General features: G+C 39.7%; 2 protein-coding genes across 3 annotated transcripts in view; one reads left to right on the forward strand and one right to left on the reverse strand.

Annotated features, from left to right (window-relative positions):
- The window catches only part of capn5a (calpain 5a), a 28,434-nt gene extending 10,154 nt beyond the window's left edge, over nt 1–18,280 (forward strand). The window contains exons 4-13 of the mRNA XM_028465289.1: nt 9,912–10,120; nt 11,033–11,225; nt 11,661–11,854; nt 11,924–12,001; nt 12,872–13,067; nt 13,697–13,819; nt 14,230–14,426; nt 15,911–16,032; nt 17,118–17,254; nt 17,713–18,280. Coding sequence (XP_028321090.1) covers nt 9,912–10,120; nt 11,033–11,225; nt 11,661–11,854; nt 11,924–12,001; nt 12,872–13,067; nt 13,697–13,819; nt 14,230–14,426; nt 15,911–16,032; nt 17,118–17,254; nt 17,713–17,889 — 1,626 coding nt within the window. The 3' untranslated portion in view covers nt 17,890–18,280. The remainder of the gene's footprint in view (nt 1–9,911; nt 10,121–11,032; nt 11,226–11,660; nt 11,855–11,923; nt 12,002–12,871; nt 13,068–13,696; nt 13,820–14,229; nt 14,427–15,910; nt 16,033–17,117; nt 17,255–17,712) is intronic.
- Nucleotides 5,686–7,330, reverse strand: ompa (olfactory marker protein a). Of its 2 annotated transcripts, none has more exons than XM_028465291.1 (2): nt 7,260–7,330; nt 5,686–6,343 (listed from the first exon to the last, which is right to left on the reverse strand). In XM_028465291.1, exons 1-2 carry the CDS (start codon nt 7,323–7,325, stop codon nt 5,912–5,914), a joined length of 498 nt encoding a protein of 165 aa, XP_028321092.1. In that variant the 5' UTR covers nt 7,326–7,330; the 3' UTR covers nt 5,686–5,911. The 2 variants fall into 2 exon arrangements, with proteins under 2 accessions (XP_028321092.1, XP_028321093.1); XM_028465292.1 differs by lacking the exon at nt 7,260–7,330 and adding an exon at nt 7,103–7,235.
- Nucleotides 18,281–18,814: the final 534 nt, after the last annotated feature.

Here is an 18,814-nt window from a genome sequence, read left to right on the forward strand (position 1 = left end):
TGTGTGTGTGTGTGTGTGTGTGTGTGTGTGTGTGTGTGTGTGTGTGTGTGTGAGTGTGTGTGTGTGTGTGTGTGTGTGTGTGTGTGTGTGTGTGTGTGTGTGTGTGTGTGTGTGTGTGTGTGTGTGTGTGTGTGTGTGTGTGTGTGTGTGTGTGTGTGTGTGTGTGTGTGTGTGTGTGTGTGTGTGTGTGTGTGTGTGTGTGTGTGCGTGCGTGCGTGCGTGCGTGCGTGCGTGCGTGCGTGCGTGCGTGCGTGCGTGCGTGCGTGCGTGCGTGCGTGCGTGCGTGCGTGCGTGCGTGCGTGCGTGCGTGCGTGCGTGCGTGCGTGCGTGCGTGCGTGCGTGCGTGCGTGCGTGCGTGCGTGCGTGCGTGCGTGCGTGCGTGCGTGCGTGCGTGTCTCTGGGGAGCTCAGTCGTCTTGACTCCCTTCAAAGGTCCAAAAAAAAAAAACAAACTGTGGTCCTCAAAGCCCCAGGGCCACCTGCTCCAGCCTGTGGTCGCTCACTGCTCTATAGTGAATCCTGTGATATTTAAAGGTAATGACATGATTCTGGTTTTCTAAGAATTATGAGATTAAAGTCAGAATTCTGACTTTTTTTTTACATTCTAAGAAAAAGTCTGAATTCTTTTTTTGATAACTCTTTTTATTGGAAGCTTCACTGGTAACAATACAACATAGTGTAATGCATTTTTCGTTTTTTATCCCCAAATCTCCTCCCACCCTCCCATAACTCCCCTAGGAGAGCAGTTATCAGTGCGTAACGGTCAAGGACAGATCAATAAGACAAAGTACATTTAAACAATACACACAACAAAATAAATGAATAAAATTGAATTAAAAAGGGGGGGTTCAGTCATTAGCATCAGACATATGTCAGAGGTATATCATTCATCCAGTATAACAGTTTATGAATATTACAAGACCAGTAATAATGCAAGAAATTGGACAGAGCCAGGCCGCCAAATGTTTTGGGGAGCTGTAATACTGATCTCCTGATGCACTGAGTTTTATTACCCCATAGAAAAGAACTTATTAATTGATTGAGTGATCTAAAAAAAAGACTTCTTAATAAAAACGGGGATATATATATATATATATATCATATAAGGATAGTTTGTGGACTTTTCCCGCTCAAGTGATGCCCTCAAACCCATCCTCCTGACATAGCCAGATAGTTAGAAGTTCAATGGCTAGGGCAAACAAGAGGGGGGAAAGAGGGCAGCTTTGCTTAGTTCCTTTATAAAAGGGAAATGGGGTTGACTGGAGTCCTTTCATAGCAGAAAGCAATTTAATCCAAGATATAAACTCTAAACTAAAATCAAATTTCTGCAAGATAAAGTAAAGATGCCTCCATTCCACCCTGTCAAAGTCCTTTTCTGCGTCTAGTGAAATAATAACTTCTGGGAAACACGAACTCGAAGAGTTAATGATGTTTAGGAGCCTCCTTGTATTATGGAATTAATGTCTTCCCAGCATGAATCCTGTTTTGTCAATTGAGAATATGCTCGATAGGACCTGCTGTAAACGTTGGGCTACGATCTTTGACAAGATTTTCAGGTCCACATCTAGAAGAGAAATTGGCCTGTAACTGCTGCACAGAACAGGGTCTTTGTCACTCTTAAGAAGAAGAGAAATTGAGGCTTCCGACAGGGTAGGGGTAGGCAACCCTCAGAAAATGACTCGTTATACATTCTCTGTAGGACTGGCGGTATGGGGGTGGAGAATAACTTCAAAAGTTCAACAGTAAACCCATCAGGGCCAGTTGTTTTGCCATTCTGCAGCAACATGATAGCTTCTTGTACCTCCTTGACAGAGATTGGCCTGCCCAATTCACGACTCAAATCTTTGTTAATTATAGGGAACACAATATTATCGAGAGGGTAATCTCCTTCCCAGACTTTCGTGTGGCACTGTAAGGAGTAGAGATCAGAGTAAAATTTCTAAATTTCTACCCACTCACTGACAGCCATTATAGAACATTTTGACTGATTTTAAAGACCCACTGAATATTTTGTACTATGACAAACTATGACTTCAAGGCAATTCTTTTTTTTATTTAGGGACTCCTCAACATTGGTTTCCTTCTATAAAACTACAAAAACAACACCGGGCTTTTAATGGCAACATTATGATTATTTTACTATCTATGTCAGAGCTTACTGTATTTTGGCATTCCTCCAAGTCTCTCCCCCCGTCAATTCTCCACACACACAACTTCCTCCTCATCCCGGACATGCCGAGTGTCACCACTTGCCTCGTGTTTTGATTGTTTTGCCTCTCCATCATGACACTCTCAATAGTCCACTTAGTTCCACACATGCTCTGGTCGAGTGTGCTCTGCTGCCACCTACATCATGGTACAAGCTCAATATTCACAGGAGAGCTTTGTCAAACCGTCTCCTAGCAACCCCAGCCAAAAAACACAATTCTCGTCTATAGTTGTGAATGGCACTCAATGAGTTAATCTCCACAGGGTCTGAGGTAGCTTCATCGATTATGTATTTGATCTTAGGGATCAATCTGGATAGCGTTGCTGTGCAGGCCTGATGATCTAGCATCCTACCTGCTTTAACCCCAGTCTCAAAATGTTTTGTTTAGTCAGGAATAACAGTGTCTGTATATTATTTGTAGATAATAAATCAAATTTAGATTGAAGTTGAAGGTGTTCTTTATAAAGATCGGGGGAAGGGGCTGAAGCGTATAAAAGATCCACTCTATATATTTCTTTAATAATTGCCTCCGACTCAGCTTTTTCTGCTTTCCTTAGAGTTGAAACATAAGATATAATTTGCCCACGCATGAATGCCTTAAAAGATTCCCACAACGTGTGTCTAGAGATCTCCGGAGAGTCATTGGTATCAAAGTACAGACTGATCTGGGCAGAAAGGAATTCTGTAAATGGGGTTCGGGCTAGCAAGGAAGAGTTGAGCCTCCACTTTCTGACTGGTGGGGAGCAACAAGGGAAGTTAATGTCGACAGATACGGGGGTGTGGTCTGAGATGACAGTACTATGATATTCACATGAATTCATATCTGACAAAAAAAAATTATCTAAAAGAAAAAAAATTATCCAGGAATATGAGAGGTGAACGTGTGGAAAAAAGAAAAACGTTTGTCCGGTTGGGCTCCTCTTGCCCTTGCTGAGAATGTAGAATGAAATACACACCCTACCCATGGTCGCTTGATCTTGGTGACGTCTGAGGACGGAGGTGAGTTTCTTGAAGAAAGAAAACATCTCCCTTGAGTTGCTTTAAAAGTGTCATTACCTTGTTAAGTTGAACAGACTGGTTAACACCCTTCAGGTTCCAGGAGATAAAACGAAGATTCTTAACCTGAGTCATCACATTGAAAGACTATGTACACAAGAAGCAGTAGCTTCTCAGTTCTAACGTGGTTCCTGAGCCAAAGCAAATCTAAATACATACAAAAGAAAAAAGAGCACCAAAACCATCTCTCTACATCCCTCCCACACCCCGCTCTCTAATAAAAACCCAACCTATCCCCATCCTCAATCCCAACAGGATCCCACTTTCTATTTCCATAACCTTCTCTTGTTCTAGAGGTCACTCGGTTCCACAATTTAAAAACACACCACACCTCCAAAAAGAACAACTGATTACAGAAAAGGTATAATAGACTTCACATTTAACTTAAAAATACAGGCAGTCATCCTATTCACCTCCATTTTTAACCACAAATAAGAAAACCATCGCACTCAATAGTATAATATTCAATGCAAGACAGAAAGTCTGATTTCTGAGAGAAAAAGCCAGAATTTTGTTGCAAAAAAGTCAGAATTCTAAGATTAAATCCACAATTCTGACTCTGAACTTCTCAGAACATTAATAATAATAAAAGAATATTGGTCTTAATCCTCCTCTGTAGAAATATCAATAAAATGAAATATCTTATTATAAATTAATAAAATATTAATAATATTTCTTCTTATCAGTTAGTTTTTAGACTATTTTACGTCATCTTTTTACTTGTTTTAAAACTTCTTGGTGAGATCAAGTTTCCCGTTCTGTAAGCAGATAACTTTTCTTTTTTTAAATAATATATCCCTGATTTTTACATAAAATCATAATAGTAAATAAAGTACAAAAATACAATAAATGGCACAAAAGGAAAACAAAAATACGTTAAGACGACTACAAATATACACAAAATGAACAGAAATATAAAGAAAACAAAAACAAAAATGACTGAAACAAAAAACAACAACCAAAATACACAGGATTACAAATAAATAGACAAAGCGACAACAGAAATGCACATAATGACTCAAATAATACACAAAATGCAAGAAAAATATACAAACATACACAAAATAACACAAATTTTAATCTTCAGATTGGTCATTAATCTAAACTCTGAGATGATATTCTGATATTGTTGTCCAGTCAATCACCTTTTTATGGCCTTGACTGTGATCAAAGTTGCCCATCCCTCCCCTACAGTAACCCAGATTGTCTGTGATTGATCATTGATTTTAGTTTCCTGTCGGGTCAGCAGTCACTAAGGAAAATAAATAATACATCAGTCGTTACAGCTGGCCCAGATTTTATTCACAAAACTGTTTACATCATTTTCTTTGTTTCATTAATCCCAACAAGATGCTATATATTTACTTTACAATAACATTTGACATATCATCACATGAATTTACACAAAGAAAACCATCATTGATTCTCACTTTTTCATAAAAATTCTACTATTTTACATCCATGGTTTGGTCCCAGTAGTGTTTAGAGTAAACAGACATGTTTTAATTCAAACAAGCCTCGGTTTTCATGTTCATAACATTTTACTTTAATAATCTTTTCTTTTTCTAAAGCTCTGGCTTTTAATTTGTAAACAATGTGGACATTGAAAAGTCTAACCAACCAACCGATAATCATCTAGTCCACTACACCAGTGGTTCTCAACCTTTTCAGCCGTGCAGATAAAGCACTGAAATTTGATGGAGAAGTGTCAGAAATGGGAGTAATGTAGCAAAAATGCATTAAAAGGAGCAAAAATATGGCAAGAAAAGGTGATGAGGTTACAATATGGTGAGTTTGGTGTAGTTGCAGATGAAAGAACAAAGGTCTTCTGTGATGTTTTCTTGGTAATTTCAGTATTTTTGTTGTTGTTTTGTCTATTTTGGAGTTATTTTTGGTGTTTTTGTTGTCATTTGGTTTCATTTTGTATATATTTTAAGTAATTGTGAATTTTTGTTGTCATTTTGTGCATTTTCTTTGCTTATTTGCATTTGTGTATGTTTTTAGTGTCACTTTGCAAATTAGAGTGACCAAAAACGGACAGAAAAAATGTCAATATTGAAACAATTAGTTTGAAATACTGGACATGTCAAATGGTGAATGTGTTTAAAATGGCAAAAATATGCATGAAATATGGTGAAAACTGACAATAATGGGTCAACATATGTGACATTAGGTGGAAAAGTGGTGGAAAGGGTTTATAAGTGCTGAACATGTCTGGAAAATGGAAAAAATGTGCAGAAAAGTCATTGAAAAGTGAGGGAGAAGTGTCAGAAATGGGAATAATGTGGCAAAAATACATTAAAAGAGCAAAAATATGGCAAGAAAAAAGTGATAAAAATAGGTTAAAAGATGATAAGTTTTGTATTGTAAAAATAAGCAAAAATTGGCTCAAATTGTTCAAAAAATATTCTTAGTTTCTTGAAGGCATCTGGTGACCCCAAGGTTGAGAACCGCTGATCTAACCAATCCACTAGCTCTCTCGATGGATGCTGGCTCAGCGCTGTTGCTGTGATTAGTTGGTGGATCCTTTCAGGACTCGTGTGTTCTTGTTGTCATAACGTTGTGGATCTACTGAGTGGTTAAAGGTTCAAACTGCTTCTACTGAGAGACTAAAGTGATGTTCCAGAGGAGAATCCAACGCTGTCGCTCATTTCTGTGGCGTGAACTCCACTGAGCAGCTGAGCTTTGCTGCTTCTGCTCCATCCTTCAGCGCTAACAGGAAGTACATAACCTTCCTGACCTTGGCCAGCTCAGCGATCCGCTCTCCAAACTCCTGCATGTCGGCCTCCAGGCTCTTCAGCGGCGAGTCCTCGGGGTCCTCTGCGTTTCTCCAGAAGGTCCCGATGGGCTCCAGCAACTGGCGGGTCATCAGGTGGGTGAGGTCGGGGGTCCACAGCTGGCAGATCCCGGTGACGGTGACCCGTCCGTGTCCGCAGAGGGAGAAGTACCAGCGGGAGAAGCTCAGGTCCTGTGTGGGGAAGTCCAGGCGGTACACGGCCTCGTAGGGCAGCAGCAGACGCTCTCCGTCCTGACGCTTCTGACCCGAACGCTGCAGAGACGACACGCGCAGACGCATCATCTGTAGAAGAAGAAATGAAATACTGACTTACATCCAACATAACTGCACAACTCCTGATGAACTATTGTCCTTTGAAAAAAGAATCTAAAAACTCAAATTTTAATAATAAAGTTGCACTTATTTATTGGTTTCGATCAACCATCCAACCGTTCAACCTACAAACGAACTGATCTTTTCATTAACCATCCATTCAACCAACCAACCAACCAACAACCGAACCAACCGTTTGATCAACCATCCAACAAAGGAATCGACTGTTCAATCAACCAACCATTCATCCAACAAGCAGCAAATGAACTGACTCTTCAATCAACCAACCATCCATCCATCCATCCATCCATCCAACTAACAAACTAACCATCCATCCAACCAACCAACAAACGAACTAACTGTTCCATTAACCATTTATCCTACTAACAAACAAGCAAACCTGACTGTTTGATCAACCATCCATCCAACCAACAAAGAACCGACCGTTCAATCAACCATCCAACAAACAAACAAACAAACTGAACTTTCCAATTATTTCTCCATCCAACTAACCAGGGAACGAACTAATGATTTGATCCACCATCCATCCATCCAACCAACAAACAAATGAACCAACCCTTTGATCATCCATCCAACCAACCAATTAAGCGTTCTTGTTAATTGTAAAATCATCAATAATCATCAGAGACAGTTTACAGCATAATGATGCTCTAACTATTCTAAATGAATACAGTACTAAAATAGCACTACATTCACTTTTTTACTCACTTTATTAACTATACTGAGCATTAAATTTCCATGATGTAAAAGTTTTCTCAAACCTGTGGCAACTAAAGGGTTAACCGTGTTACCGTTGTTGTGTGTAGATTCATTAGATCAGACGGAGATGTTGTGTGTGGAGTGAGTGAGACAGAGTGAGTCTCACCTCGGTCAGTGCGACGTCCTCTCTAAACTCCAGCACTATGGCGTCTGTGCAGCTCCTCTTCTCCATGTCTGACTCTGAGCAGCTTTGGAGCTGGAGGACGGATGCTGGACTTTTTCCATCTTCATCCCCTTTCTCTCATTGGTTGGTGTTCCTCCGCCTCCAGTTTCCATCCCAGTTTCTCACTTTCATCCTCCCTCCCCCCTCCCAGTTTAGTGAGATCACATCGATTGTTGAGAGACACTGAGTGTGAGATCAAACCCACGATTTTGGCTCATAGAAACACATTTCAGCACAGAAACTCACAAACTGTGTTCAGTGAACATCACACACACACACACACTTATTTCTTATATTTGGATGATTGCTATGAGATGACTGTTGTAAATAGCACTACATAAATGAAATTCGATTTAAATTCATTTTCTGGAGGAGTTCTGCTTTTTTTTGTTGTCTAGTGTGTATTTTTGCGGTGTTTAGTGTGTTTTTTTTTTAATCTAGCGTGTGTTTTTGCAGTGTTTTGTGTGTTTGTTGTCTAATGTGTATTTTTGCAATGTTTTGTGTTTTTTGTTGTGTGTATTTTTTCAGTGTTTTGTTTATTTCTGTTGACATTTTTTGTATATTTTTTATTGCTTGAGATTTTTTTTTCTTTCTTGCTTTATGTGTATTTTTGTTGTGTTTTTTTGCGTATTTGTTGTTGGAGCCGCACAAAATTAGACCAAGGGCCTTTACATGGCGCGTGTAAGTCTTTTGTTTGAAGACTTTTTCATGCGGTGGAAACCTCATTGCTGCACAGATCACTGATTAGGTGCTGTTAAACTCTGCAGTGGATTTCAGGTTCCTTTGTTCTTGGAGTTTGTACAGAAGAAACACACACACACACAGTTCAACGTGTGTGAACCCTCGCTCTGAACGACTAAACCCTGTCCCTGGTTCCTCGTCCATGGCTGAGCCAGTGGCTGATGTATGAGGATGCTAAGCAACTCAACGCTGTGATGACGTGTGACTGGGAACTCTGGGAGCTTCCTGAGCACTTGTGGGAGCTGGTCCGTCTCGGCTCAATGGGATGCTGCTGGATTTATTTCCATCGGCCTCGTAGCGCAGGGTTGGCTGGTGTTACGTCAGTGCTAATGTGCCGTCTGTGGGGGAAAAGTGGAGGATGTGGACGGATATATTCCCCTGTTTGTGCTTCCTGTTAATTATACACACTGAAGGTTGATGGAGTGGAAAAAAAGATACGTTTTCAAAACAAACACACAGGACCACTGGTTTCCAATGACTCGAGAATAATAATCATGACATTAGATCATAGCGTTATATTTATAGCTTAATGTGTTTTATCGTCTGGTGTGTGCACATTGGCTATCATTTTGGTTTGTATACAGGCAAATGTAATTATTTTAGTATGTTTTTTGTCTTACATGCAATAGTTGTGACTTGAGTTGGGACTTAATTGAGAAAAATTCATTACAGAAAAAGAATGCTCTAAAATAAAAATAAAAAATGCAGTTTATCACTTTTTTTTTCCCTCCAAACCTTGTGAAACCTTTCACATTTCACAAGTTCCCGGTATACCCATAATACTGATGCACAGACCACAGCACAAGAAACAGGTGAAACAGAGGAGAAGTCGTTGCTATGCTTCATGGGTGTTCATTTTTGTTGAAATAAAAACACCGGATTGAAAACTAAAGCTCAGTTGTGTGCAGATTGAGCTCTGCTAGCCCCAGCTAGCACCTCAATGCTAACATGTAGCAGCTAGAACCTCAATGCTAAACATGTAGCAGCTAGAACCTCAATGCTAAACATGTATCAGCTAGACCCACAATGCTAAACATGTAGCAGCTAGCACCTCAATGTTAAACATGTAGCAGCTAGCACCTCAATGCTAAACATGTAGCAGCTAGCACCTCAATGCTAAACATGTAGCAGCTAGCACATCAATGCTAAACATGTAGCAGCTAGCACCTCAATGCTAAACATGTAGCAGCTAGCACCTCAATGCTAAACATGTAGCAGCTAGCACCTCAATGCTAAACATGTAGCAGCTAGCACCTCAATGCTAAACATGTAGCAGCTAGCACCTCAATGCTAAACATGTAGCAGCTAGCACCTCAATGCTAACATGTAACAGCTAGAACCTCAATGTTAAACATGTAACAGCTAGCACCTCAATGCTAACATGTAGCAGCTAGAACCTCAATGCTAAACATGTAGCAGCTAGAACCTCAATGCTAAACATGTAGCATACCAAATATACCAAAATACATTTAAACTGAAAAATGTTGCTTCTTGTGTCAAATAATGTTGGGCCATTTATTTAGATTAATTAACTACAAAGTCTCTGATTAATTAGATTCATTTTTTAATCAAGTCCCTCTAATATATACATAAGGAATTATATATAAATGTTGTTTTTTATTTAATTATTTTATTTTTATATGAAGTTTGTGTTCCATGCAATGGTTTTTACACGTCAGGAATAAATAATTAAAAAAAAGTGAAATATCAAATAATCAAATAAAAACAGTTGAGCTACACAGAAAAATTATATTTGGTGAAAAAATTTATCAGGAAAAGTAGAAAAAAAACTGGATTGTGACATAATTTAGAAAATGTATAAAAATCCTAAATGTATCCACTGGTTTCCCTCAGGTGATTCCTGACTGGCAGGACCAGGAGTGGGACGAGCAGAAGCCGGAGTCCTACGCCGGGATCTTCCACTTCAGGTTCTGGAGGTTTGGGGTGTGGGTGGATGTGGTGATCGATGACCGTCTGCCCACCGCGGGGGGTCAGCTGGTCTACTGCCACTCCAACGATAGCAACGAGTTCTGGAGCGCGCTGGTGGAGAAGGCCTACGCCAAGTGAGTGTGCACGTGTGTGTGCACGTGTGTGTCTAACCAGGTCATGTGCGTCAATGTGAATTGATTAATGTTGAAACGGTTCCAGCTCTGTAGGTTAACTTTGATGATGATGGTTCGACGTTTGTTGATCCAACAAAAGGAGGAAGGGGATTATTGTTGATTTCTTTTTTATTTAACCAGAAAAAAACAATTTTTCTCTGACTTTACAGATGCAAACAACCATAAAAACATCATATACTGAGGAATGATTGTAAAACAGAGTATTTTATCTTCAAAATAATTCCTTGCAAACATCATCACATTAACAAGCATTGAAAACCATATAGAGTTTATATATTTCTGACCATAATGTGCTCATTAATGTTTTTAATCTGTAGGATTTTTTAGTTTTTGATTTTTTTAATTTAGGGTATGTGTCAAACTCTAGGTTCGGGGCCAAATCCGGCTTTTTAGAGCGTCCAATTCGGCCCGCAGAAGAAAGTAAAAATGAATCATTGTATAAATGAAACTCAACAATATTTGTGGGTGCTCACAGTTTTCCTGGTGTTTATATCACATGGTAGTCATTTTAATGTTAAACTATTGAAAAAAACTCAAAATTCTTACAAATCCTTCAATTTTACTCAAATGATTACATAATATTTCCCTTAATTTAATAGAAATTGGTCACAAAATCTAGGACATTTTAAGTGTAGTCCCTGCTGGGATTGATATCTATCACTTATTTCTTGGATATTGTCGGTTTCTTGCATAGTTAGTATTTTATGTATACGTAGAAGTGTAAACTGGGCCACAATTATGTTGAAATTACTGGTTTTCCAGCATAAAATCTGTGGCCCACTAGAGATCAAACTGCTCCGTATTTGGCCCCTGATCTAATCCTTTTCTTTGGTGGATCCTCGATGTTTCCAGGATGTGCGGCTGCTATGAGGCTCTGGATGGGGGGAACACGGCCGATGCTCTGGTGGATTTCACGGGCGGCGTGTCGGAGCCCCTGGACCTGCTGGAGAACGGGCACAAAGAGGACGAGGACAAGCGCACGGAGCTGTTTGAGAGAGTCCTGAAGGTTCACGTCAGAGGAGGACTGATCAGCTGCTCCATCAGGGTCAGGACACACACACACACACACACACACACACACACACACACACACACACACACACACACACAGGATGACTTCAATCATTTTCTTTTGTACATTTCACTGTTCATTTGTGTCTTTTTGTATAATTTACTGTTCTATTTATGTATTTTTTATATTTTAATATTTTATTTGTGTATTTTTGTAGAATTCACTGCCATCTTTGTATATTTTTTGTATATTTTACTGTAATATTTGTATATTTTTGTATAATTTACTGTTCTATTTGTATATTTTTATATAATTTACTGTTCTATTTGTATATTTTTATATAATTTACTGTTCTATTTGTATATTTTTATATTATATTTGTGTATTTTTGTATGTTTTACTGTAATATTTGTGTATTTTTTATATTTTGCTGTCACACACTCACCCTGACAGTCTCTGTCCTCACAGGCCACCACCGCTGCAGACATGGAGGCGCGTCTGGACTGCGGCCTGGTGAAGGGCCACGCCTACGCCGTGACGGACGTGAGGCGGGTCAGGCTGGGTCACGGCCTTCTGGCCTTCTTTAGGTCAGACAAACTGACCATGATCAGACTGAGGAACCCGTGGGGTCAGAGGGAGTGGAACGGGGCGTGGAGCGACAGGTAAGGGGGTGTGGCCATGTTTGTGTTGGACTGGAGCTGGAAACCAGTGACCTTCATGTGTGTCTGCAGCTCGGAGGAGTGGAAGAAGGTGAGCAGGGGTGAGAGGGAGAGCATGGGCGTCACCGTACAGGATGACGGAGAGTTCTGGTGAGGATCACCACACTTTACCTATCCCCTTCACAATAAAACGCTGACATAAAACTAACAATTCACAATAAATCTCTAACAATTCACAATAAAACTGTAACGTTCGCGACAAAAACATACGATTCACGATGAAACTCCTAACAATTCATCATCTTCTTTTCCATTAGAAACATTTTCCAACGATCGTTTTCTGCCTGAAAAAATTCATTATATTCATTTAAAAAGTAACTAAACCCCAAACTCACTTTTTTCTGCTGAATACATGTGTATTTGGGTATTAAGTAGTGCTGTTTATTAATCCTAGTCTCACTCTTCACATTTTACTGAAAGTATTTAACTTGTATGTATTTAGTTGTAAAATATCAGAGTTACTGCCCTCTAAGGGTTGAACGCCGCTATTACAACTGAATTTTACTATTGGCTGAAACAGATTCTTTAAGATTCCCCGGCGTCATCTACTCTCACTGTTGGCCCCGCCCCTCCTATAAAAGCTGAGAGGACGGTTTCCTCCAATCACAGCCCTCAGTGAGCGTTGATTGACAGTTTTAATGAGGAAGTTCACTGTGTTCTGTGTGAAACAGCTGCTGTAGCGCTGCTGTTAATGACTCTGCTTTTATAAAGATCAGATTCTGGTGTGTGTGTGTGTGTGCGTGCGTGTGCGTGCGTGCGTATCACAATGTTAAAATGTCACAAAACGAACAAAAACTGCACAAAAATAACTAAAATATCAGTACACAAAAACACACAAAGTCTTTGTAGTTTCATGTGATCTTTAGATCCGTCACAATCTGTTTTGTGGCCCCGCTGTTATAAAAGCTGTGGTCTCTGGATTATTTGATGACTCATGACTGTTCTTCTCATGTTTTCCAGGATGAACTTTGATGACTTTGCGACTCACTTCACAGACCTGATCCTTTGTCGTCTCATCAACACGTCCTACCTGAGCTTCCATAAAACCTGGGAGGAGGCAGTGATGAAAGGCTCCTGGCGTCGCCATGACGACCCGCTGCGCAACCGAAGCGGCGGCTGTGCCAACAACAAGAGCTCCTTCCTCCAGAACCCACAGGTCAGACTATACATATATATATATATATATATATATGTATTTATGGTGTATATGTGTCCTGCATTAGGAAATACAAATGATCAGTGTGTAGATGACCAAATAATTTAGTTGTAGATTTCAGTCCCTCCAAACACAAATTTAATGAAACTACAATATTTTTGTTTTCCCGCACGTAGATCACAGGATGGCAGACTTTTTTAATTTCACATTGTTGACAGAACTCTCAATTTATCCAAAATCTTGCACTTTTTTTTGGATTATTACACACAATTTCCCAAACTTCATGAATATTGGTCCCAAAATGAATGATATTTACGCATCATTTATTCATGTAAGTCCAAACTAGTTCACATTAATGTTAAAAACACTGCTTTTTCTTCAGCTCACATGAGATCAAACCGTGTGAAATAAAAGAGTTTGACAAGTGTTTAGATAGAAAACACGGTGCAAGATGGCACTACTAGCCCTTAAATGTACATATACATACTATAGTAGAGGTGGGACGATGCACTGAATTCACAATATGATGTTTTTGGAAAGGTAAGAAAGACCAAAAAATAATTTTGCCTTTTTTTGACAGATTTACTGACAGACTCATCTTTTGTGTGTGTGTACGTGTGTGTGTACAGTTTGTGTTTGACGTGAAGAAGCCTGAGGACGAGGTTCTGATCTGTCTGCAGCAGAAGGACCGACGAGCTTCACTGAGGGGAGGACAAGGAGAGAACCTGGCCATGGGCTTTGACATCCACAGAGTGAGCACAAGATAGACATCAGATATAACAGGAAAATATACAAAACTAATGAAAAAATTACACAATTAAAACAGTAAAATATACAAAACTAGTACATAAATACACACATATAACAGTAAAATATATACAAAAATACACAAACATAGCAGTAACATTTTGAAAAGCTAACCCAACAATATACAAAACCAACACAAAAATACACAAATATAAAAGTAAGATATAGAAAACTAACACAAATATACACTCAAATGACTTGTGAGTTATAACACACTAAACACAGAATGACAACAAAACTACTCCAAATACACACAATATATAGAATATATAGAAAAATCACAAAAACAACAAAACAAACAGTTCCTTTGTTGTGCGTGTGCGTGCGCGTGTGTGTGTGCGCGTGCGTGCGTCAGGTGGAGATGAACAGGACCTACAGGATGCACAGCACTCAGCAGAAAGTTGGCGGCAGCATCTTCATCAACTCGCGGTCTGTGTTCCTGCGCACGGACCTGAAGCAGGGACGCTACGTCATCATCCCCACGACCTTTGACCCCGGCCTGGAGGGAGAGTTCCTGCTGCGCATCTTCACCGATGTTCCTTCAGACTGCAGGCAGGAGAAGTTTTTAGATCAAAGAACAATTGATTCTTTATTAAGATTCATTAAACTCTCCTTTAAAACACTTAATATTAAGCTTCAGTTTATTTAAAAATGTGTTTTTAAAGAGATTTCATTGTTGATCATAATCAAACATTGTGTTATATCACTCTGAGTGAAACAAAATCCAAATATTACAGGTAATTTAATGACTTTCTGATCTGGATTATGGAGAAATGTTAATTTGATGATTATTGATTAAAAATGGCATGTGAATCATGTGATACTGAACAAACTAAAGAAGGAACGAGCTGAAGTTGTTGGCCGTTTAAAATGTTTCCAATAAAAGACACATTAAAGGTCCTATATCATGCAAATTAACATTTTTGAGCTTTTAACCTTGTTACAATATTAACTCCTTCTCAAAAACACCCCCAAAGTATTATTGGGCTTCCTTCCTGCATCTCTGAACAATCCTCACTAATCTTCCTCTCTGAGCTGCTGCTCCGCCCCCTTCTGAAAAACGAGCGGTTCCTCTGGTTCAAACTTTTGTGACGTCACTAAGTCTGAACCGCCCCCTCCAGGAAGTGCCTGTCGCCGGTGCCACGCCTCCACAGTGAACGTACACTGTAGTGTGTGCACTATTTGTTCATGCGGATGTGCACTCCGCTCTTGTGGTTTGTTGCATTGGCGCAGTGATTTGTTCAGGTGCTTCTGTGTAACCTGCCGTTCTAGTAAAAAGGAATATTTAACACTGTATTGTCACATATGTAAAGCTACATACACAAAATGTGTTCTCAGCATTTAACCCCTCCCTGAGGAGCAGTGGGCAGCAACACTGTAGCACCAGGGAACAGACACATTTTTCTACCTGTTCTATCGCCTCGTATCGCTGATCTGACGTGTATGTGACCCAATGCTGTGCAGCGGTTGGACAAAATAAATGATTATCACCTTAAATGCACTATTCCTGTAGTTAGAAGAGCAGAGGAGGAGAAAGTGACTCAGCAGTTTAACTCTGGTGAGAGTTTGAATGATTGCTGCTGAGATAAACACGTACCCTGAAGCGCTGAGACAGACTCACAATAACAATAGCCGCTTAACTATCCATGTATTTTACTGTAATGTGCAGCTTTTTGGCTGAAAACAATAACAACAGTGTGATGAGCGAAGCATGCAGGCAATTTAGTGTTTATAGACACGCCCCCTCGTGAATCTGCATAAGCAGCATCAAAACAGCCCGTTGCTAAAACTCCAGGAAACAGGCGAGTTTGGGAAAATAAACCTCAAACACTATGTTTTTGGGGTTCTTAGAACAAATGGAGATGGGTGAAAAATAGCAGATAATGGACCTTTGAATACAATCATTACAGAGCAGTGATGGTGTTTTGCTGCCACCTGCAGGTCAGTAACAGGAGTTTTTTTTTTTTCTCAAAGTGAGGTCAAACCTGCTAATGTAATCCATACTGGTTCTAAAGCGTTTCTGTGTCCGTTTACAGAAAACTGACCCTGGATGAACCTCCTCAGACCTGCTGGTCTGGACTGTGTGGGTACCCGTCCCTGGTCACACAGATCCACGTCCTACAGGCCGATGGACTCGCTGGACAAGACTCAGACGGAGGTAGAGTGGAAGAATCAACATTAAAAAGCAGATTTATTCTGTCTGATATAGTCAGAGAAACAATGAGAAAATGCGTCTCTGATGTGAAAATTAACACAATATTAGGGAGAAACTCACTAAAGTGACCATACCAGCCTGTCATTGCCTGATCCCGTTAGATCTCTGAAGCTAAGCAGGTCTGGTCCTGGTCAGTAGATGATGGAGACCACTGAGAATTACAGGGGCCACAGTGGGGGACAGTCACCTCAGTGGTATCTGTCATTGTGTCCTTGGGCAAGGCACTTCACCCACATTGCCTAGTATGAATGTAGTGTGTGAGTGAGTGTTGGTGGTGGTGGGAGGAGCCGATGGCGGACTTTGGCAGCCTCGCCTCCGTCAGTCTGCCGCAGGGCAGCTGTGGCTACAATAGTAGCTTACCACCACTAAGTGTGGAGTGAAAGAATAATCCCTTAATTCTGTAAAGTGTTTTTGAGTGTCCAAAAAAGTGCTATATAAATTGTATGCATTATTATTATTATTATTATTATTAATAATAAAGGACAACAAAAATACACACAATGACCACAAAACTATTCCAAAATCACACAAGATGACAACAAAAATACAGAAACATACAGAAGAAGAAAAAAACACAACAAAAATACATAAAATGACTCCAAAAATCACACAATTACAAAGAGTTTCAAGAAAACACAAAATTAGAGCAAAAACACAGAAGACGACAAGAAAAAATACACAAAACAACACTAAAATGCATTAAAATCTGTTATTTAAATTCAGAGTGAGAAGATGCTTTAAAATGATCGTATAAAAAGTTTTCTGCTTTAGTAAAGCTTAATAAGAAACGATTACCTGTCGGTGTATCGGATCAACTGGTGATCATTAAACCTGTTGACTCATCCCAGCAGAAGCGAAACAATCTGAGTTGCGTGAATTCACTGATTGGTTCAGACAACAGACCACGCCCACATCCTGTCTCTGACATCATGTCTTTTGTTCTCGTGACGTGTGGATAAACCTCGTGGATGAACCGTAGATGGTGTTGTGTTCAATGTCTGCTGTAATTCCCACTGCTCATGTCTCAGTTTCAGATCCGTACGTCATCATCCGCTGTGAAGGGACCAAGGTTCGCTCCCCCGTCCACAAGAGCACCCGCAGCCCCATGTTTGACACCAAAGGGATTTTCTACAGGAAGAACACCCAGCAGCCAATCAGCATCGAGGTGTGTCTGAAAAATACACAAAAATAATAATAAATTACAAACAATTTACAATTGACAATAAAATTACACACAATTAGAGTGAAAACACAGAAGACAACAACAATAATACCCAAAATGACCACAAAATAATTCAAAAAACATACTAGATTACAAAAAAGTAAAATAAAAAAAAAAACTAAAAACTAAATTTAGAGCGAAAACACAGAAGACGACAAAAAAAAAAAAAAAAATTCTAAAAAAACAAAATGACAAGAATAAAACACAAAAAACAATATTAGAAAAAAATACACTAAACAACATCAAAAATACACAAAATTACTCAAAAAAAAAATTTCCTTTGTTGTTTCCTGTGTTAATGCTCTGATTGGTTGATATTGTAATGTTGATCATGTGACTCTCAGATCAGATCCAATCACATGTTTGTGGCCCTGTGTGTGTGTGTGTGTGTGTGTGTGTAGCTCTATAACCACAACTTGCTGAAGGACTCCTTCCTGGGTCAGCTGACTCTACCCGCTGAGCAAGGCACCATCCAGACCACGCTGCACCTCCATGGCAAAGGCGGTGACCGTGACAACGAGCTCCCTGGCACCATCACCATTGCCGTGGTAACCAGCAGCATCCTCACCGGCATCTGAGTTTCCACTTCCTGTTTATCTGAGTCTAAGACACGTCTCCACTTCCTGTTGACGTGAAAATGTTCCTGTGGATTTCACCACTTTTTAGGTCAAAGTTTACATTGTTTTAGAAACATTTACGCCACTTTGAACGTGTTTACGTTACATTTGAACTGTTTACTGTGAGGTCACATGAGCCAAACAAAAACCTGTTTAAATCTTTTTATCTGCAAACATGACCTTTGACCTCTTCTTACCCTTTTCTACTTATTTCTACTTTGTCTTTGTTTGATTTCATTGAAGTTTCTGTGACTTGTTTTAATTGTTAATAAAACCAGTCCTGATTGGAGGATTATTGAGGTTCAATGAATCCTTTGTTTACAAACAACAAATAAAGTTTTTACGATTGAAATCTTTGTTTTTTTGTGAGTCTCTGATATTTACCTGCTTAGTGTGTGTTTGTGTCTTTGTTTTGTTTGTGTTTTAGTTTTGTTTGGGCCTATGCTACGAAGCGAGATTACCTCTTATCACGCTAACTTCCAGGATTTAAACAATGTGTGCTGTCCTACGAAGCTCGCTAACGTCGAGCTAAATCATTATTGTAACTTAGGCTGAACGATGGTCGGCTCCACAGGTTTTGTTCTGGCTAGGATCTTAGCGAGTACCAAAGCCCCGCCTCCTGACCAATCAGGTCTCTTAGAAAACGACCTGCCCTTTGTTATAGGATCCTGGTTGGTGCAGATCTGACAGCTGCGTTTAGGAAATAAAGATGATTAATTATGAATTAATCCTTTAATTTAGCGATGACATCCTTTAGGAAAGATATAGATTTATATCTGACGGATTGGTCTACAGTCAGCTGATGAAGCCTGTGTCTCGATCCGCATTCGTGGACGGGTGAAATCTTTAAAGTTGAAATCCGGAGTTTCTGAGAGGACGTCCTGAT

This window comes from Gouania willdenowi, chromosome 13 (genome assembly GCF_900634775.1).
Source record: "Gouania willdenowi chromosome 13, fGouWil2.1, whole genome shotgun sequence".
Classification (NCBI taxonomy): domain Eukaryota; kingdom Metazoa; phylum Chordata; class Actinopteri; order Blenniiformes; family Gobiesocidae; genus Gouania; species Gouania willdenowi.

Coding starts and splice junctions, on each gene's coding strand:
- ompa (XM_028465291.1), bottom strand. CDS start 7,325: ATGGAGAAGAGGAGCTGCACAGACGCCATAGTGCTGGAGTTTAGAGAG. Junction 6,344..7,259: donor AGGACGTCGCACTGACCGAG/GTGAGACTCACT, acceptor CTTCTTCTACAG/ATGATGCGTCTGCGCGTGTC.